The sequence below is a fragment of the Sarcophilus harrisii genome, chromosome 5 (genome assembly GCF_902635505.1).
Source record: "Sarcophilus harrisii chromosome 5, mSarHar1.11, whole genome shotgun sequence".
Classification (NCBI taxonomy): domain Eukaryota; kingdom Metazoa; phylum Chordata; class Mammalia; order Dasyuromorphia; family Dasyuridae; genus Sarcophilus; species Sarcophilus harrisii.
The window spans coordinates 67571629-67594011 of record NC_045430.1 but is presented as its reverse complement, the minus strand read 5'-3'; the positions used below and the strand labels follow the sequence as shown (position 1 = coordinate 67594011).

Below are 22383 nucleotides of genomic sequence, written 5' to 3'. Positions count from 1 at the left end.
ATCACTAATTAAATAATCTAAATAACATCCATGAAAGGTAGGATAAGAATTTGAAACCCATTTTTCTGATAAGAAAATTAAAGCAAATTTTCATTCCTGGCTTCAGGACACACAAATGAGTCAGGGTTAAAGTTGGGATTAGAATCTAAAAAAATGAGTCTGTTCTATTCTTAGGACTTAGTGTTCCTTTCTTATGCTTAAATATTTAACCAATTTGTAAAACTAAAAACTTTGGAGCTGACAGAGACCTCAGAGATGATCCAATCCAAATCCTTAATTTTAAGAACAGTGATTTGTTCAAGTTTCTATAAGGTAGGAAGAAATAGAAATGAGGTCTGAACCCAAGAATTTGAATTCCAGAACTATTGCTTTTTAATTATTAATGTTTATTTACATTTATTGAAAGCAATGAATGCCACCTGATTTTCTCTGAGTCATACAACAAATAAATGATAGGATTGTAAACAAATACTAAAATTCATATTCTGTAGCTTGTGCACTGGGTAATCAGTCAGTCAGCCAGTTGTGTATTTATTAAGCAAGCATCTAACTCAGAAATTAGGAAACATTTTAAATCAATGTTGAATATATTGTTTCATTCATTCTAGATTTAAGAAAAGGATGAAAAATAAACCTAAAAGTATGTTTGGGGTATATTTTTCCCCCTAGAGAGCCAATTATAAAACATTTACCACCATACCTTTCAAGTTCTATGCTTTTTATCTGTTGATATAAAAACTGGGCAACTGAGTTCCTTGTTTATTAAAAACCCTAGGCAAGAGTGAGAAGATAAAATCCTTAGGTATAAGTAGGTGACAATGAAAGCCAATTACAGAGTGAAAGAATCTATGCAATTTATTTGTAAGATTTTAAAGATTATTCTGCTTATTTCCTTTAAAAAAAAATCACAATAGCATCAATAAAAAAGGGAAAAGGGGAGAAGCAGTGAAAAGCCTTCACCCTCTCAGAAGAAAGCAGTCCTTTTTAGTCTGAGAGTATTTTAGTTCAGGATAGCTAACTAAAAGTTAGAAAGAGGTAGAGATAGTAATTGGCTGAAGTATGAACTTGGTGAGATTGCAGCTGATTAGCTGTCATTTTTTGAAATTAGAGGATTTCTGGTATTGCTCACATACTTCCCCTAATGACTTTATTCTGTAGAAAAGATTGTGTATTTAAAATAATTTCACTGGGACCTCTGAATAAGAAAAAAAGTTTTATATTTAAGCAGAATTTTCATGAAATTTAAGTCCTTTACAATTGATGCAGTTAGTGGCAGTGCAGAGAGTTGTGGGAATCCTCTCTGGTCGACACAGGTCCAACGTGAAAGAATTCACAAACCCGGAAAAGTCTGAATGGCAAAAGGGAAGTTTATTGTTGACTGAGAAGCCAGTTTTGCTAGGATGACAGAGTCCTTAGTGACAGAGTCCTGTCAGAGAAATAATAAAAGGTTATCACTGAGAAGAGGGTCTCTTCAAAGCAGGCAAGAGTCCTGGCAGGCAGCTGTGCCAAGAGGAGAGGTCCCTTGGTAAAGCATACTCCTACTTTGGACTTCTGCTGAGATCTGGAGTTCAAAATGGTCATTTTATTGGTGGTCTGGAGGTAGGACTTCCATTGAATGAGATTCCTTCAATGTTGTCACTGCCCCCAGACCTAGATTTCCAGTTGAATGAGACCACTTAAGTTCTAGCTAAGTAGGGAGTGGTCCTGGGCTAATCTTAATGAAACTACTTAACTACCCTGAAGGGTGGGTCTGTGTCAGAGGAGAGTTTCAGACTTTACCCCAAAAGTCAAGTAGGACAGTTTCAGGGGTCACCCCATCACAATGTAGTTATTTTTAAAATAAAAATATTAATAGTATTTTATTTTTCCAAATATATGCAAAGAAAGTTTTCAATATTCATCTTTGGAAAAACCTTGTGTTCCAATTTTTTTTTCCTCTCCCCTCCTTCCCTTCTCTAGAGAGCAAGCAATCCAATACAGGTTAAACTTGTGTAATCCTTCTAAACATATTTCCATATTCATCATGCTAAGTAAAAGAAAAAAATCCATGAGAAAGAAAGAAAAAAGCAAACAAACAATAAAAAGTGAAAATGCTATTCCTTGATCCACATGCAGTCTCCATAGTTCTCTCTAGATTTGGTTGGCACTTTCCATCACAAGTCTTTTGGAATTGCCTTGAATCACCTCATAAAATGTTGATATTAGGGGAATGAGGCTACTATTTTTTGTTATAACCTGCCATGTTATATGAAAATTTTACAAAATATGTTTTAGGGGTTATGAATTTTTTGTGAGGTAGTGAGAAAAGCATTGAGTCTGGAGTCAGAGGTTCTGGATGAGAATTTGTTCTCTCTGATTGAATGACTGTGAACAAGTCACTTAACCTTTCTGGGTCTTAGTCTTGATACAATCTAAGCCAGACTTATTAGAATGACAGGGACTTGGCTTGAATTCACAAATACTACTAGGATATAAAGAACAACTAGAAAAGTAAATGTCCAAACACTGGTGAGCACAGAAATTTCCAGATTGATGGCATTCAATCTGGTTCGGATAGGATGGAGGGGAGAGGACTATACATTCTGATAAATTGGGAGTGAAGGGGGCAGTCAGCTAGAGACAGAAAGTCTGGAACTTAGAGATATATAAGCATGTCTCTTAGTAAATTATCTGCCTATGGAATGCTAATGGTCAAGGCACCCAGCTTAATTATTTCAGGTCAGGAAGAAGGAGGGTTGCAACCAGGGGGACTGAGGCAGAACAATTTAGGGAAACTGAGGCAGGACAATGTAGGGAAACAAACTAAGGCAGAACAAAAAAGGGAACTGTGACACAACAGTGAACTCTACAACCAGAATCAAGCTTCTGCTAAACCTGGTAAGTTCACAAACTAGGGAATAGACTCCAGAGCAGGGGCAGTCTATCCAACACCACCTTAAGAAACCTTGAAGTAGGCAGGGAGAAGGCACTGAAAGAGAGCAGTCCAACTCCATGGAAAGACCCTTTTTTGAAACAAAGGATACGTTTTTAAAGATTTATGTACTGGCAGTGTCCTCATCCCTTTAGCCCTTAGGAAACAAGAATTGCTGGCCCAGAATAACATCTTTAGGGTTTGCAGTTCCTACAGAGTGGGTTGGGAAACTTAGGGATCTATCTAGAGAGAAACTGAGGGGGACTTCAGAGCATGGAGTTTTGGGGGAGCCTATTGTTCTTTGGAGAGGCTGGACTGTACATACATCCACACACAGTGGCCCTGGTCTTTCCTAGTCCCCTCTAGGGTGAGAAGGTTGAAATCTTAAAAAAAATTCAGATTATTTTACATCAAGTTACACAAAACAAGCACTTTTTAAATCCCAAAGTGGTGAATTCTTTTATTTTGTAATTCAGCTGACTGAGAAAAACATAGAAAACAAACCACAAACTCACACACACACACATAAATACAAACTGCTTTTAAATTTCTTTTGTTTTTGTCTAATACAGAGTTGTTCCTTCCCTACTTCCTAGAAAAGAACCTCTTCTCTTCTGGGACCCCACTTTTTTTTATTTCTCCCCTAGAGTTTCTTGTAAATACATCTCTTGTGCAGATTCTTCCTGCACTCCAGCTTGGAGATCTTCACACTCCAGTGATTCCAGATCACTCATATTTACTCAACCCTAATTTCCTGGCATCCCCTCTCTATATGAGAGGTATGTCCCAGGAGTTCCCACTCTTTGACTCAAGAAATTTCCCCTCTTAATATCCTGACATCTCAGACCCCATAGAATGGCCCAAGCCACCAAAGGTGGTCCCTGTTCTTACCTTTGGTCTATGCACAGAGTTGCCTGGCTACTGCAGAAGCTACTCCAGGTCCCTTCCTGATTCCTGGATCCATCAGTGACCTTACTCACCAATGAGGTCTTAGGATCTTGGATGGTCTATGGGGGGGAAGCTGGAACTGAGCCATAATGGGTCGCATCTCCCTGGGCTTCAGCAGGGCCACCCAAACTCACATAACGTCTGGATCTCAGGTAGAGCCATCATTTGTAAGAAACAAACATTTGTCAGCTCCACTGACTCACTGATGAATGCAGGAAAGATTTATTTTACACTCTTGCCAGAATGGGTTTCTAGGTGCGCAGACACACTTTTGAAACTCCAAAAGCATTTTATTTTCTATCCTGAAGCACAAGTCCCTCCCGATTCCTTATTAATTTGATGTTACAGAAGTTAGGAGACATGAATCTCTACCTCTCATTACATAACCAGTCCCTGCCCCAAAGGAGCTTCCATTCTAGAAGGGGGGAGGTAACAGAAGAGGGCTAAGGGCAAAGAACCAAAGTTTCTTTTCAAATCTCAGGCCTCCATCCTTCCTTGCAAAAGCCAGTCTCTGCTCCCAAGGATCTTCTGGAGGAGGATTATTCCTTTATGTCCTCTTGGGTTTCTTTTCTAAGTTGTTTCCCTTTTCCAATTAAATTTTCATTACAGTGGAAACATCCATTTCTCACGCATGGGAACACATTAGCAATACCCACACTACCCAGAGGCCTTTGAAGTAACGACAAGCTCTTCAAACAATTCAATTGGATAAGATCCTGAATCCATACATTCTTATAGTACAATTTATTTAGCCATTCCACATTCATTCGGTATCTATTTTGTTTCTACATACTCACTACCCAAAAAAAAGTCATTGCAATAAAAAAAATGGCTAACAAAGATTTAGGCTATTTTCAAGTATTTATTATTGCCTGTTATGTGCTGGGCACCTTGCTGAGTTGATGAGAACACAGCGCCAAAAGTGAAACAGTTCTTGCTCTCTAAGAGCTTACTATCCAAAAAGGTGAGATGTACATACATACATATATTACATATCTACATGCATACAAAATAGTTACAATATAATTGGGGGGGAGGCAACAGCAGTTGGGGGATGAAGGGATTCAGGTGGAAAGTGGTAACTGATAAGCCTTGATAAACTTAGAAATTCCAAGCAGTAGAGATGAAGAGGAAGTACATTACAAGCATGGGAGACACGCAGAAATGGAGATGTCTAGAAAAAAGTCAATTTGGCTCTATTGTTCAAAAACTGTAATGTAATTTATTCTATTCAGTCCCCGTTTATGTGGATCTTTGCTATGTTTGACTTGTTTTGTTAAGCAAGCTAGCCAGCAGAAAGGGATATTTTTTTCTTACTTGATCCATTGGGCAGAATGTTTATCATTTTGGAAATGTATGTATGCAAATATGCATATAATACACACTATATTAGTATGTATACAGTGCAAACAAGTATGCATATAAGTTCTATTATATTTGTTTTCTGATGAGATGTCTTTCCATTTTTATATCTTTTACCAAAAGAGCAAAAAGGTACCAAACTAGCAACTTGGATTAACCAAGTATTACTGTATTTAGGTCGTTCCTATTTCCAATCAATCTAGATACATAAGGTTGTAGTTCACATGATCAAAACAAAATAATATTACTAAACTACATAGCAAAGAAATTATATTTATTTAATATTTAAAATAGAAATGACATTCATTACTATATAGGCTGTTTGTAAAAGACATTAAATATGAAAATTTCATACAGAAGTGTTATTGAAAACCTCACCCATTTTACTATTTATAGAGAAAAGAAAGAATAAGTTATTTATGGATTGTACATATTTTTTAAATGTGCTAAAATACATGCAATTATGGTTATGCACTGGGTAGTTAATTATACAGTTTGGGTTTTTCAGAACAAGGTCGTTGTTTTATTTGCTCAGAGTCATCTCAATATACATAGCCCTTATTCTAAGTAAATTTAAAGTTATAGAATTGAAAAAGAAAGGAACCAGTTAATTTTATATGCCTTGAAGCTTTAAACTTTTAAAATTAAAAAAATATTCAGGGAACATAATGTATTAGCAAATCATATAGAGACAGCTTGAAGTACAGTAGAGAGAGCACAAGGTCTGTAGTAGGAAGATCTGAAGTAAAGTCATTTAACTTCTGTTCCCTCAGTTTTTTCCACTGTAAAAAGAGAATAATAATAGCACCTACCTTGAAGGATTGTTGTATGGATTAAATGAGATAATATTTATAAAAGAACTAAGCTTAGTACCTGGCACATAGTAGGCACTATATCAATGCTTACTCCTTTCCCTTCCGTATTAGTCCTAGCAATTACTAAAGTATAATAAAGTATACATGTAATCTATTTCATATTGAAACTATTCTGACCAAAAGAGGAAGGAGACAAAATTAGCAGATTTATAGGGATTCCAGTTTCAGGGGGGAAAAATGCTCAAGGTTGAAGAATGATTGACATTAAATGATCTTAAAGTGAAGAAAATCTTGCAAAGAAAAATCCATTGTTTATTAGGACTAAAAATACTAATGATTATAGAATGATGATTTTCAATTTTTGTACTACCAAGTTCAAATGGCCAAAAAGTCGTTCACTTGCTAGGTATCGTTTCATTTAAAAAAATTCAACTCTGTAATTTGAAGAATTTTTCTATGAATCAAAAATCAAAAGGAAAATATTTCATTTTACTTAAATTTTCTTTTCACACATCTTTGCTAGAAAGTAACCAAGTACATGTATATCTAATCTCTTAAAATTCAGTATATCTAGTTTTAAAATGACAGCTGATCAAATATGTCAGTAAAATTTAAGAGATTTGAAACCCCACAGGAATTAATAATATAAGAAAGACAACTCAAAGAAAATGTATAGGACCTACTATGTAAACAGTCTTTTGTGTCAATGGTTATGTGTTGGGTAATCTATTAATAAAATTCTGTGTTGGTATAGTTAACATGGTAATTTAACTCAATTAATTTTATCATTAGATAATTTTTGATAATATTAAGTGGAATTTATCTCTCATTAATTTTCATTCAAACAAGTTCAGTTGGAAGTTATTACAACTACATTTCTTTCCTTTTTAAAAAAAATTATTTAATGTTAATCTTGTTAATTATTACATTTTTATGGAACTAAAAATTCCAATAAAAATTATCTTCATTTGTACCTTAATTGGCAGAGCTGAAATTAAATATTAGCAATAATGTGCAAAAGAAAGCATCTCACATGCAAATGTGACCTCACTTAATTTTCAAGACATATTATAATTGACATTAATCCAGAATGAGTTAATATATTATTCTTTACAGAGGACACATTGTTTTGCTACCATGCTTCACATAACTCTAAATGTTATAGGAATATAGGGTAATATTTTGGTAGAATATAGTTTAGTTTCCAAGTTATAATTTTTAAAAAATCATTAAAAAACCTAACTTTATATTCCATTATGGAAGTTTTCTTTACTGAAAAAATATTTAGATAATGTGCAGGGAATAGTTTGAACATTAAAATGTTTCCATGTGGTTTCCCCTTCTCTGCATTTCTTCCTTGATTAATCCAAAGATGACTACTTGATTGTTTTCTCAATTTTCATTGAATATGATAATGGAAGCATAGAAATATGATATATTATGGTGGATCATTATAGAAACAATTTGAATGTTATTAGAATATATGTGTGCGTGTGTGTGTATGTCTGTATATACATGTATATATAATAAGGCAAGACTTGCCCAGGGTCACACAGCCAGAAAGTGTTAAGTGTCTGAGGCAGGATTTAAGTTCAGGTCCTCCTGCCTCCATGGCTGGTACTCTATCCATTTCACCATCTAGCTGCCCCAACAAAATTATTTTTTATAGACATTCCCATTGTTACGAAACAACTTTGAAAATAATAGGATACAAAAAATGTTTCACAAAATTTTTTTTAATATTTTACATAGTACCTAAAAATTTAAATGATGAATGTGGGTGACTTTCAATTGGCACCAATGATTTTTAAGTGCACCCCCAAAATGTTATTATTCAAATCTCATCCAATCTTACATGAAAATAATGCAGTTACACTTTATTATTTGAAGAGCATATACACAAAACGAGAGACAATATAGCATAGTAATTCAATGCTTCCTTAGAGTCAAGAAAAGCTGGATCCATGTCCCACATCTGAAATATTTTGACTGTGTGACATTGGACAAATCACTTATTCTTTTAATGCTCTAGGCAAAAGTTGCAGGACAGGTACTGGCTTGCAATGTTACAGGAAAGTTATCTAGGAGTTTCCTTTGCCATAATTTAGTTTTTATCCTCTTAGGATAGTTCCTGATACTAAATACTAAATACATGCTAAATAATATATACAAACTATATGCTTTATGTCACACAGAGGGCTTAGAAACTATTGGATTTCTTAAAATCAGAAGGTAATGAAGACACAACAATTAGACATCATACCCCAAAGGAAACCTTTTTTATTTCTGTTTTTCCAATAACTTCTTTTTTTAATTCAAGAAATTTAACTTGGAGTTTAACAACTAAGAAGGCAAAGATGGTGTTAATACTTCTACATATCACTGGAACCTGAGGAAGCTAAAAGTTTAGATTGTTCTAATTTATTTTTTCTGTTCTGTCAACATGGTGTCACAAGCACCAGAAATCTCAAATACTGTTCTTTCATTTGCAGAGTATCAGAGAGCTATAGGAAGTAAAAAATAATCTAAACTTTTACTTGTATCAATAGCTAAAGCATTCATATATGTAATGTGCTTTGCAAAACTTAAAGTGCACTGTAATGTTAGCAATCATTATTTTAACCCATGTCACCTATTCTGTAAAGTACCTGAACCACTGTGATAAAAAATAATAAGTTTATTGCATAGGAGTAATTACTCCTGTTTGTTAAGGTTCAAGAAGACCATTATTATTTGTATGTAATAGTCAACAAGCATTTAAGTGCCTACTATGTGCCAGTAACTGTGCTAAGTGTTAGGGATATGAAGAAAGGCACAAAACAATTCCTGCTCTCAAAGAACTCTTGATCTAATGTGGAAGACAACATGCAAACAACTGTGTGCAAACAGGCTTTTTGTTGAAGGTGGGATTTTTATCTGAGATTTGAATGAAACTACGGAGGTGAAGATGAGGATAAGGACTACCTTTTCCTGTTCCTCACTGAACAAATTATGTCACCTCCATTTTTATTTTATCATTGTTACTTAGAAAACAATAGCATTAACATTAACATTATTAAATCCATTTTTTCTCAACACATTAACCAAACTTCTTTCATTTCATAACCAATTAGGTATGGTGAAAAACGATTTTCTATTTCTTTCCATTCCAATATTTTTGGAATGTCTATTTTTGCTATAATAGAACCATTAGACTCATAAGTTTTGCATTTCTGGACTACAATTATATGTAGCTACAAAGAAAATAAGTTGAAGCAAACATTTTTTGGATTGTCCTTTTTCATTTTGGCTATTCACTATCTGAAATTAAGGAATTCTTAAAAGATGTGAAATTCCCATTGAATTCGATGCTATATGCCTGCATCAAGTTGTTTAAAGTCTAAAATTATAGATAAACAACTGAAGATATTTATCATAACTTTCATAATTTGGCTTTCAAGTGCCAGTTTTTAACCACTCATTAATAAACTGCTTTCTTTTTGTTGAAATTCAACAACAACTTGGAAAAATGAACCATATAAAACTTACAATGGAATATAAATGGACTGGAATTCTATGTAAACATTTTGTCTTATGCATCTATACACACAATTCAAACCTTATGTTGTTTCATGCCTGCAATAAATTTCATTTAGTATAGTAGGCACATTAAGTAGATTGAAGAGTCTTGTATCTTGCCTATTTCCTCTCAGATCAATAAAGTCTCCTTTTGCTGATGAATTGGACTTTCATTAGAAATTAGAATAATCCATAGTGATTGCCCTTTTCAAAATTCAGCTGTTTATTTTCTTCTTAAAGTTCAAAACATATTCTGTGGCCATGCTCAAATCTCATAAAACATTTTTTTTGGCTGATTTTTCCCTCTGTGCTTAAGTTAGTGCAACGCATGCATTGCAATAGTGTCTCAGAGCTCATTAGCATCAACAGCAATGATGGAAAATTTCAAACCCATCAGAACAAATTAAGATTTTTCATCTTCTTTTTTGATCGTTTTCAGCACTGAATCTTCTCCCAAAATTTCACAGAGTTCATTGAGTCTCTGCTGCATCTTGGGAATACCAGCTAGTTGAGATTCCAGTTTTTGTTTTTCTTCACTCAGTGATAAACGAATAGCTGTATCCAGCTGTTCAAAGCGCCAACCTCCTTCTCCATCAAACTGTAATAAATGAGTATGGTATTTCCTGCATAAGCAAATTAAATTAATACCATTAGAAAATGTTTGCACAATTATATACTAAGGCAGATCTTTAAGAAAGATGCCTATTTTTGTAGACAAAAGGGAAATAGGAACAGGCTAGTCACTATGATAGTTTAAAATCTTTATTCTTGTCTCTTTAAAGTGCTTATTGTTTCTATCTTATTTGTTTTATTATAGAATGTAAAACAAGTCCTGTTAATGCATTTGATCATGTTCTATATTTTCTGAAATAATCCTAGATTTATACAAACCTGAGAGACTATACAGGGAGGGGAAAAAAGGGCATGAAGGGTTTCAAAAGCATGCTTTATGTGGCAGAACATTTTTTAAAATGAAGCATTTTTCTTAGAAATCTTTCTAAAAGATACTATATACTTTATAGTACTTTTCTCTTTTGAAACAAAAGTATTTTCAGTATTCCCCCCCCTTAAACTTGTAATTTGATAAATATGGTATGTGGTGGTATAGAAATATCCTGGACCTGCAACTCACCAGTAATTTATTGTCCTGAGAGATGCCAGGGACAAAAAGGGATTAAATAACTTTCTGTTCATCCAACCAATATATGTCAGAGGTTAACAGTTCCACCCAGGTCTTTCTGAATATGAGGCTGACTTTGTATTTACTATTCTGTGCTGCCTAACATATCCTATCATGAAGAATATCACTGAATATCAAGTTATGGGGGCCTTAATTGCCTCAAAGAGAAGGTAAATAGAAATTATTGTGGAGGGGCTTCCCCTTCCAGATTGATTCCTTTCTTTTTCTTTCTTTCTTACCTAGTCTTAATCCTAACTACCTATTCAGTAATAGGTGTTACCTCAGTTGTACTCAGATCTTAGCTGAAAAAAAAAAACCCTTAACTGAAAAAACCTTGGCTGAAAAAGGCCAAGGCCTCCCACTGCATCTGGTGCTATCTCCAGTAATTCTGATCTGTAGCTGACTACCGGATCCAGATGGTTCCCAAGGAGAAAATGAGGCTGGTGTCCTTGCACAGTCCTCTCTCCCTGAAATCAATTCACTTACATGTCAGCAATTAACCTACAATACAATTACATCACAAAGAAAAAAAGCACAGCAAAGTGGCTAATAAAAAATATAATTCTATCCAAGGATCTTATAATCTAATAAACTTCAGTAGCTTTGACATTCACAGATATTAGCATTGATTTTTACCATGCATTTTCCAATGATTTCTCATCTATTACATAAACAATTCAGTATAATTTGTTCTGTATTGGTACTCTGAAATGCTATGTAATGGTAAACCTCTTGGAAACTAAGAAGGGAAATCTTTTTTCTGATTTTCCTCTTCTACTTGACCTAACAAAATGGCCTAATAAATTTCTTTCTAAAACTATTTCAGATCTGAGGATTCATTCTCATGACTAACAGTTTATTTTAAAATGTCAAAATTAACATGCCTAAAAAGCAACATGTTATTAAATTCCAAAATAGCAAAAAAATTTCATAGCATAGAACCCAAGAATAAGTAAACATGAGAGGCAAGTCCCCTCCTTTGCCATTTAACATAAGTCAATTTGATTTGGGATCAACTCTGGAAATATAATTCGATACTACACAGGAAGAACACAAATAGATCATTTTTGCTTCAGTCATTATTCAAACCAAGCTCAGAAGACCTCAGAATTCTAGAGCAAAGGCATAACTGGCTTAAGGTTTCATTCATTCAATCAATAACAAACCTTTATTAAACTACTACTGTAGTTTAAGTTCACTGTAGCAAGGCTCTGCACTAGATACTGAAAGTACAAGATATAAGTACATTTGAATAAGTATGTATGAATGTATATATATATATATATATATATATATATATATATATATATATACATTTGAAACTAACCTTACTGAAAAAGAATTTATAAGAGTACTAGACTCTATCAGTCACTATCTGTATTATCTAAGGCAAGTCACTTGATGTCTCCTGGTCTCATATAAGTCTTTTAAATGGGGAGGGAAGAGGTGATCTCTATAGTTCCTTACAAATCCAAATGCTATTATCCTATAATGGGAGGAAGAAAGGAAGGAAAGGAATGAGGAAGATAATGCACAAAAATAATTATGTCCAAAGGATAAATTTCTTTGTTTCTCTGTCCAGACTTTTCTCAGTCCTTATCTTTCTTGATTTCTTTTCACCATTTGACACAAATGACCATCCCTTTCCTTCTGGAACTCACTTCTTTCCACTTTTCAAGATACTACACTATTTTGTTCCCTTCCTTTCCCTCTGACTGATTTTTCTCAGTTCATCTTTGTCCCACTTCCTTATGTGAGTATACCCCAGAGCACTGTTCTGAACTTCTCTTATTGTCTCTCTATTCTTTTGTTGGTTTCACTAGTTTCCATATATTCATTGATCATGTCTATTCAAATGGTTTCCAAATCTATACAATTAGACCTCAGCTTTGTGACTCTCTAATCCCACATTTCCAAATGCCTGATGGACAGCTCCCTCTGGATGTACTATAGATGTCTCAAATCCAAAATGTTCTAAACAGATTTTCATCTCTTCTTCCCACCCAAATCACTTTTCTCCCTAACTTCCCTATTTCTGTTGATGGTATCATTGTTCTTTTATCCAGTTCAGTTCACAATTCCTAGATTTTTCCATTGCCCCTCAGCTCTACTATATAGTTAACTCTTGATTCTAACTCAAACATCTTTCTTATCCATCCCTTTCTCTGAACTTTTGCAACTACTGCAATTATCCTCCTTGCCTCCATCCTTTTCCTTCTCCAATCCATCCTTCCTACAGTTGCCAAAGTGATAGTCTTAATATTTAACCATATTAATTAACTTCCTCCTTAAGAAGATCCATCAGATCTGTATTCTGGCCTCTAAGATAAAATATAAATTCATGTGTTAACCATTTAAAACTATTCACAACCTGTCTCCAGATTGCCTTTCCGGGATAATGAAACATTACTTTCCCCCCTAAAGCATTCTCAGCTGTAGCTGAAAAAGTCTTCTTGTGCCTTGTATGTGATAATCTATTTTATTCTTCTGTCCTTCATGATTGGAAAGCTTTCCCTCCTCACCTCCATCTTTTTGAATCCTTTGCTTCCTTTTAGGTTCAGTGCTATCCTCTGCCTTTTCTGATTCTCCTAGCTGTCAGTGCTATCCCTTCCCCATCATTCTGATTTATCGTGTGTGTGTGTGTGTGTGTGTGTGTGTGTGTGTAATATCTCCTATGTTTTCTTATCTGTGATCTTACAAATATCTCATTTGATCTTCATCATGAGTCTGGGAGGCAGGTGCTTATTATTCTCCTTTGGTAGTTGAAGAAATTGAGGCAGACAGAGGTGACGTGACCCTCCCAGGTTCACAAAGCTATGGGACATCTTGAGGTCAGATTTTAGCTCAGGTTTTTCTGAGTTCAGCCTCTGCTCTATTCACTGTATCACCTATCTGCCTGATGGGAGTACTTAAACAAATAATGATGGATAAAGAAGGGAGAAGAATGTGTTTCAGATACGCTATGAACAAAGGCATGGAGATGTGAAAAAGCAAGATATGGCAGGGGAACAAAGGCTAGTCTAGTCTGCCTATAATATAGAATATGTAAAAAAGGAGTGGTCTTAGACACTTTTGGAAAGGTAGACTGGAGCCAGATTGTAGAGTACCCTTGATACCAAGATCAGGGCTTCAATATTATTGAGTTGTGTCAATGTTGGAAATGGAAACAACAACAGATTGGCTGAGAAATACACTTTGGACCAACTATTTTGAGTTCATCAGCAGGGTAGTCTCACTCAAAGAGGCAAAGACACTCTGAATGAACACTATAAAAGGTTTATATAGGTTGGGAGGAGCAAGGAACAGAATAGGGTCTGGAGGAAAAATTGATTGGTCAAGGTCCCAATTGCTGGGAGCGGAGACTGATCTGGTTCAATACCCCTTTCCCACAATTTCAGGGTTAGGGGTTTCTGAATAACAAGATGTGAAAAGTGAGGTTGTGTTTCAGAATAGGTTGTACAACCTATTCTGTTCTTAATGGAATGGTTCTTAAAATGAAGTAACTCTGGATCTGCAATAGGTGATCCAAAGGCTAAAGCTTTTCAAATAGTAAAGACATATTTCACCCAAACTGGAAGTACAGGTACCACCCAATTCCATTACTAAATGGGAAAGAAAATTTGACCTTCTTTTCCAGCCAAGCTCATTTCACCCCTTCTTGGGCAGCATGCTGAATCCCCAGTCTTGGAGGGCTTAAAATATTGGTACTATGCTTATGGCAGGTATGTGACTATCATTAGTTTTACTACAGCTCAGAATTCCAAAACTCAAGCTATCTGCAAGTTCAGTCCCCTAAACAATAAGGATTATAGGCACATATTACCACTGAATGTAGTGAAGATTTTTAAGTCATAGAGTAATGTGTGAAGATTTATTGAACAGGGAATAGATTAAAGGTAGGAATATAATCTAAGTTGCTTGTTTTTTTGTTTTGTTTTTTTTAATCTTCCCCAGGGGAATTTCAGAGAGTTTATTCTGAAACAAAATATTACCTTATTCTATTTTGTACCTAAATCAATCTCATATTAGGTGTGGGGTAGCAAGGAGGGATTTTTAATAAGGTTAACAGAACCACTTTAAACCATTCTTCATATAGTTGTTTAAACTAAATGGCTATATTACAAATTCTATAGAAATCTCTGTTTTCAGATAGGAGTCTGAAAGATAGGGAATTTAGAAATGAATCAAAGGAAGAGATATGATCTCAAATACAAAATATTCTAGAGGCTTAACTTGAACCAACATTTTATAAAAGTAAACATACTTTTTTCTAGGAGGGCGTAGGAGAGCTTCAAGAGTAAACGTAAATGGATCCTATAAAAGCCGTATACTTTTGAGATTGTTCTAATTGAATGTTTGGGTCATGAAATTCAATAGTTGAATGTTTGAGGCATGAAATTCAATCAACTGTCATAGTACATTGAAGCTAAAATGATGCAAAGAGGTTCAACATTCCTAGAAAATGGAACTCCAGCAAGTTAGAACAACCCTAGCTATTAGTATTGTAAAAGGATTAATAAACACTTTTGAATCTTGAACTGGAATGGGCAATCAGAAAAATCATAATATTCAGCATATAAATATTAAATAATAAAATATTTCCCAGGATTTATCTATGGAGTATATTTTAATTAATGATAAATGAATAGAAACAAGCAAAATAACTATGAGAATAATGGCAGAACATAAAAAAAAGAAAGAAAGAAAAACTCTGATAAAGTTCCTGGGATTCCAAAATGCTATAGTAAATGTTTTTGAAAAAATTTATTTTTCTTTCTTTCTTTTCAATTATATTGGATAGGGGAGGGGCATATATTGGATGGGGGAGGGGCATTAGCTATTTCTTTTAAATATTGTGCTAGAAATTTGGGAGAGAATACCAAAACTATTTTTTTTCTTTCTAAAGATTAGGGAATTATCATGCCAATTATCCTTTTTAAAAATGGTACATTATATTTTATAGTTCTTTCCAAATCTAACATATAGCATCTCAAAAATTTATATTTTATTTTTTTCAAAACACATACATATAGTGATTTAAAAAATAACATACAAGCACTTCAAAAAATTGTTTGAAATTGTGATGTGACATAAATTTGAATTTCATCTTCATTATTATATGTACATCTTTACAGAAACCTGAAAATTAAGTAATAAAAATGCTTAAATATAATTCCTGGCCTCTAGTATACAACAGCATAGTTAGTAATAACAGCAGAGTTTCATTCATCAAAAATCTGAAAACAAAATGAATAATTAAAGACATCAAATTTGGAACCTTTATAATTTATAAGAACTTACCAAAGAGAAGGCCTGTGTGTAATTGACAGCAAGGATATCCCAGCACCTTTTGCAGCCTGAAATATCTTCCCTTCTACATCAATGCTGACTGCACTAGTACATTCATCTAGTAATGCGTATTTTGGTCTTTAAAAACAAACATTAACATATTAATAATTTTTATTTGCATTACAGAAGTTTATATATACAACATGGACTTAATCATTAAAAGTGTCACTTTTTTCTAATAAAGGCAGTTTGTAGAGATTTTTTTATTTCTCAGTTTTTTGTTTATTTGATTTTCCTTCCTCTTTTTAATCAATGTGGTTAAATATTTCTTATTTTTGGCCTTTTCAAAAAACCAGCTTTGAGTTTTATTTAATTCTATGATCTTTTTCTTTTTTAAAAAAACCAAGACCCCCTAGAAAAATCCTATCTAAAAATTCTCTAGGATGGAGAGATTGGAACATAGAAGATTTTGTAGACCAAGATTTTTAAAGAGAAAAACACAAAGACAAAACCACAAGCTATAGCAAATATATGGAGGAAATCTAGGTTCTTACACTTATTTTGTTTTCTGAATTTTTGTTACCATGTTGCTTATTAAAATAAACCTAACTGTGGTTTGGGAAGGAAAATAGAGCAAGTGATGAAACTAAGGGAAATGGATAATTAATGAGAAGAAAAGATTGAGGGTGAGGAATAAGGCCTCCTAAAAATATAAGCTAAAGTAATTGAAGGAATATTGTACTGTTTACAGCCAAGGAAAAAAATCATAACTTAAAAAAGAGAGAGACAGATGAAGAAAAATGTAAACCTACCTCTCATGAATTTAACCGTGAGTGAATCAAACAGTATTGAAAAATTAGAAAGTGACACTTTGAATAAGAAAACAAAACTAAAACCTACAATATATTGCTTGTAAGAAACACATTTTTTTAAAAAAGCAACAAAGATATTAACAAAATAAAACTGAGGAGATATAATTCTTTTTTTCTTACTAGGTATTAAGTGAATCTTAAAAAAGCAGGAATTGCAATCATGCTAATAAAGCAAAAACTACATTCAAAAGATAAAAAGGGATAAGCAAGAAAACAAAAACCATAGATACATGGAACCTATATGGACAGAAGACAATAGGCAGAAAGGAACCATATCAGTATTAGCTCAGTCCCAAAACCCATTGATATGAGATTCTCCTTTTTGGTAGAGATCAATATTCCACAGTACTATCAGAAGCAGGGAGGAGTTGGAGAGTTGGGAAGAATAGAACTCATCAGTTCCAATTAACTTTTTTCAGGGTGTCTTTTAGTTACTGAGTTTTTTCCAGGCTTATTCAAGTTCTCTTCAAGATTTGAACCACTTTGGGCTCTGCAATCACTTCAGAAACTTTCAGTTTCCACTAGTTGTCATGCTGGGTCAACAGGTAATTAGTCACAATTTTATAGTTTTTTAAGTACTTTCCAATTGTTGTTCAGTTCTTTCAATTGTGTCTGAATCTTTGTGACCCCATTTTGGGTTTTCTTGGCAAAGATACTAAAGTGGTTTGTCGTTTTTTTTTCTCCAGCTCATTCTACAGATGAGGAACTGAGGCAGAGTTAAGTGCTCAGGGTCACAGAGTTGGTAGGTATCTGAAGCTGAGTCTTCCTGAACCCAATCCTAGTGCCTACCTGTCCTCCAAGACATGCTAGAACAAATCATAAATATTAATATGATGCATGTTACAAGTATAATTGACATTTACTACTAAAGCCTGTGTACAAATGTGTATGTAGTGGACAGATAATAGAAATGCTTCCGTTTATTATGTACCAGTATAATGTCATGTCACAATTAGTGATAGATTGCATCAGTTCCAGGCAAAGCTGTAAGAATATTTTCTTTTTTTTATTATAACTTTTTATTGACAGAACATATGCCTGGGTAATTTTTTACAACATTATCCCTTGCACTCACTTCTATTCTGACTTTTCCCTTCCTTCCCTCTATCCTCTTCCCTAGATGGCAGGAAGTCTTATACAAGTTAAATATGTCTCAGTATATCCTAGATAGACTATATGTGTGCAGAACCAAACAGTTCTCTTGTTGCACAGGAAGAATTAGATTCAGAAGGTAAAAATAATCTGGGAAGAAAAACAAAAATGCAAACAGTTTACACTCATTTCCCAGTGTTTTTTCTCTGGGTGTAGCTGCTTCTGTCCGTCATTGATCAATTGGAACTGAGTTAGATCTTCTTTTTGTCGAAGAAATCCACTTCCATCAGAATACATCCTCATACAGTATTATATATAGAGGTATATAATGATCTCTTGGTTCTGCTCATTTCACTTAGCATCAGTTTATGTAAGTCTCTACAAGCCTCTCTGTATTCGTCCTGCTGGTCATTTCTTACAGAATAATATTCCATAACATTCATATACCACAATTTACCCAACCATTCTCCAATTGATGGGCATCCATTCTTTTTCCAATTTCTGGCCACTACAAACAGGGCTGCCACAAACATTTTGGTACATACAGATCCCTTTCCCTTCTTTAGTATTTCTTTGGGATATAAGCCCAGTAGTAGCGCTGCTGGATCAAAGGGTATGCACAGTTTAATAACTTTTTGGTCATAGTTCCAGATTGCTCTCCAGAATGGTTGGATTCGTTCACAACTCCACCAACAATGCATCAATATACCAGTTTTCCCACATCCCCTCCAAGATTCATCATTATTTTTGTAAGAATATTTTCAATGATAACTCACACAAAGGCATATTTTCAACTAATATAGGACAATCATAGGAAAAAAAAATCTTTATTCCTAAACCTAAGTTAGATTAAAAAAAAAAATTAAGGAGTTACCAAAAGGAAAAAAAACTAAAGACCCCAAAGTCACTGAAAATCTTTATTTTACATAAATTTTAGAAATTATATCTAATAACTAAATGGAAAGCAAAAACGGAACTAGTATTTCAAATGATTTTAAAAGGACATTGACTAAATTAAAAGCTTTAACTTCATGGGCAATACCTCCTGCATTCACTAAAGAGAGCAAGGGTTAAGATGTTAAACCTCATGTATCAATGATTGGGAACTCCCTTCCTAGTGTGTCCCTTAGATCCACGAGCCAGTGCCCAAGATTAACAATAAGACTCTTGGATCAACCATTTGTGTTCCAGTAGAAAGGTTTTCTTTCTCTATCAGGGTCAAGGAGAGGCTTGAACTCCATTCAGTACATATATATACATATACATAGAAATACACATACATATATATATATGTGCGTGTATAGTTGGTGACAAGTATAGATACACATGTGTATTTATCTCATCTAATTGCCTTTTTTCCTTCTTCTACCTATACCTGCCCAAAGTATATTACCTTCTTTTTTTTTTTAATGACATGACCTTGAATATTAAAGTCATGTACCTGAATTTATTGTGGAATGTGGCAAAAAGTGTTGATCTAAGTTTAATTTCTGTCAGATTGCTTTCTAATTTTCCAAACAGTTTTTAATCAAATTATTTTTTTCCTAACTTGTGTTCTTAGCTGTATTAGACACTGTTACTAAGTTCCATTTTTTTTCTGATTCTTCTTTACCTTCCTATTTTTAAAAAGCTGAAAGTATATGGTTTTATCTGTTTGTGGTTTAGATAGTTTATAGTTTAGTGATTTATAATAAAGTTTGAAGTCTGAAAACACTTTTACCCTTGACACCTACTTTTTTCATTATTTCTCTATCTATTCTAAATCTTTTGTATTTCTGAATGAATTTTGCTGTTATTTTACTGAGTTCTAGAAAGTATTCCTTTGATAATTCAATTTATATAACATTAAAATTGTAAATTAATTTTGTTAGTATCTTTAAAACATATATTGTCATGGTCCAGGCATGAGCATAGACTATTACTCCTCCTATTTAAGTTGTTCTTTGTTTCTTTACAGAGGACATTATAATTGAATCTATAAAAATATTTTGTGTGTTTTGGATAGATTGAGTCCCAAATATTTTAATCCTATCTTTTTAGTTATATTGAATGGGAGTTTCCTGTCTATTGGATTTTTGTTTATTGTTGTCTCTTGGATTTTATTATTATGATTATTATACAAACTTTTTTAAATTTGGGGGTGAAATGGGATCATTTCATAACCTTCAATGTTGCTGAAGTTTTTAATTATTTTTATTAATTTCCTAGGGTTTTCTAAACAATCATCAACAAAAAAGAAGACCTTTATCTTCCTTTTGTTCATCTTTACACCCTTAATTTCCTTGTTTTCTCTTAGAACTATTAATAACATTTTTATAATTAAATCAAATGACAGAAGAAGTGGAAATTATTATTTTTCTCCTGTACTTACCAGTAAAGTTATTGTATACTCATTGCATATGATACTTGCCTTTGGTTTTTTGTTTTGTTTTTTTGTTACTTTTTAACATTAAAGATTTTTTTAAATTTAAAGCAAGAAGTTAGGGTTTATAACTACAAACAGCTGAAATATACTTGTTACTAAAATGGTTAAAGAAAACCATTTGTTGGTGAAATAATTCTTGTTTATAGAACCCATCTGGGGAGGGGGAAGTCACACTGTACTTTTCCTAGCTAGGCAGGAAAAGGGCCCAGAAAGTCAGGAATTATTCAATTAAAATGAAATCTGACATGATATTCCATGATTGATCCTGCTCTTGGGAGCAGAGGCCAGGGTTTATTTGATTTTCTGGAATCAGGTTAGGTAAGATCTCTATTTATTCTTCTTTTAATTTGAGTATTTTATTTTTTTTAAGATATTCCTCTCTATTGAGTTATCAGTTTTATTGATATATAATAATTGTTTTAATAGATGATATATAATGTTTATTATTTTTGTTTCTGATCTTGTTGTGATTTTACCTAGTACATTTGCTATTTTCTTGGCTTGATTTTATGCCCCTATTTTATTTTATTTTCTCCCCAGTTACATGTAAAACTAATTTTTAACATTTATTTTTAAAACTTTGAGTTTCAAATTCCATCCCTTTGTCTCTTCTCAATTCCCCACTGACAAAGCAAGCAATTCAATTTAGGTTATACATTCCATAATATTTAGGTTGCAAAAATTTTTTATTTATGTTTTAAATAAAAAAAAACCTCAAGAAAAATAAAGTTTAAAAAGTTTTTTATTCAGACATCATAAGTTTTTTTCTCTAGGAATGGATAGCATTTTTCATCCTAAATTCTTCAGAGTTGTCTTGGATCCTTGTATTACTGAGGATAACTAATGCATTCATAGCTGACCATCTTACAATATTGCTGTTAGTTTGTACACAGTACATTTCACTTTGTATCAGCTCATGAAGTCTTTCCAGGCTTTTCTGAGAGCATCTTGTTCATCATTTCTTATAGCACAATAATGTTCTATAATAATCACATACCACAATTTGTTTAGCCATTCCCCAATTGATGGCTCTCTCATCAATTTCCAATTCTTTGCTTCTAGAAAAGAGTTAGTACAAATATTTTTGTATACATTGGCCTTTTTCCTTTTTTGTTTTTCTCTTCTTTTGGGGTACAGCTTAGAAGTGGTATTAATAATTCAAAGATTTTAGAGCCCTTTAGGCATAGTTCTTAATTGCTTATAGAATGGTTAAATCAGAATACAACTTCACCAAGAGTGAATTAATGTGTCATTTTTTCCATATCCCCTCCAATATTTATCAATTTCCTTTTCTGTCCTATTAGCAGATCTAATTAGTACTTCAGAATTGTTTTAATTTGTGTTTCTCCAATCAATAGTGAATTAGACAACACCTCTACTAGGCATAAGTCCCAGAAGAGATTTTTTTAAAAAAAGGAAAGGGACTTTTACGTACAAAAATATTTATAGCAGCTCCCTTCTCAGAGCAAAAAATTGGAAACTGAGGGGGATGCCCATCAATTGGGGATTGGCTGAATAAATTCTGGTATGTGGTTATGATTGGAATATTATTGTTCTATGGAAAATGATGAGCAGAATGCTCACAGAAAAACCTAGAAAGTCTTCCAAGAACTCAAGTAAAGGAAAATTTACTGTGTGCAAAGTAATAGCAATGCTCTGGGATGATCAACTATGAATAACTTTGCTATTCTTATTCTTAGCAATACTATGGTTCATTACTACTCTGAAAGACTTATGATGAAAATTTTCTCCATACCGAGAAAAAGAACTGATTGTACCTGAATACAGATTGAAGCATACTCTCCCTTTCTTTTCTCTCCCATTTCTCTCCCTTTCTTTCTCTTTTTCCTCTCTGTCTCTGTGTTATTGTTTTTCTGTTTTTACTTTCTGTTTCTTGAGGGTGTTTTTTAAAGGAGGGAGATCTATATTTT

The 22383-nt window shown here is 33.4% G+C and overlaps 1 protein-coding gene across 1 annotated transcript in view; it reads right to left on the bottom strand.

The window, feature by feature from the left end:
* Nucleotides 1-9328: 9328 nt before the first annotated feature.
* Nucleotides 9329-22383, bottom strand: part of ABCD2 (ATP binding cassette subfamily D member 2) — a 108113-nt gene continuing 95058 nt past the window's right edge. The window contains exons 9-10 of the mRNA XM_031940465.1: nt 16076-16201; nt 9329-10217 (exon numbers count right to left, since the gene is read on the bottom strand). Of these exons, the coding sequence (XP_031796325.1) occupies nt 9998-10217; nt 16076-16201 (346 nt within the window). The 3' untranslated portion in view covers nt 9329-9997. The remainder of the gene's footprint in view (nt 10218-16075; nt 16202-22383) is intronic.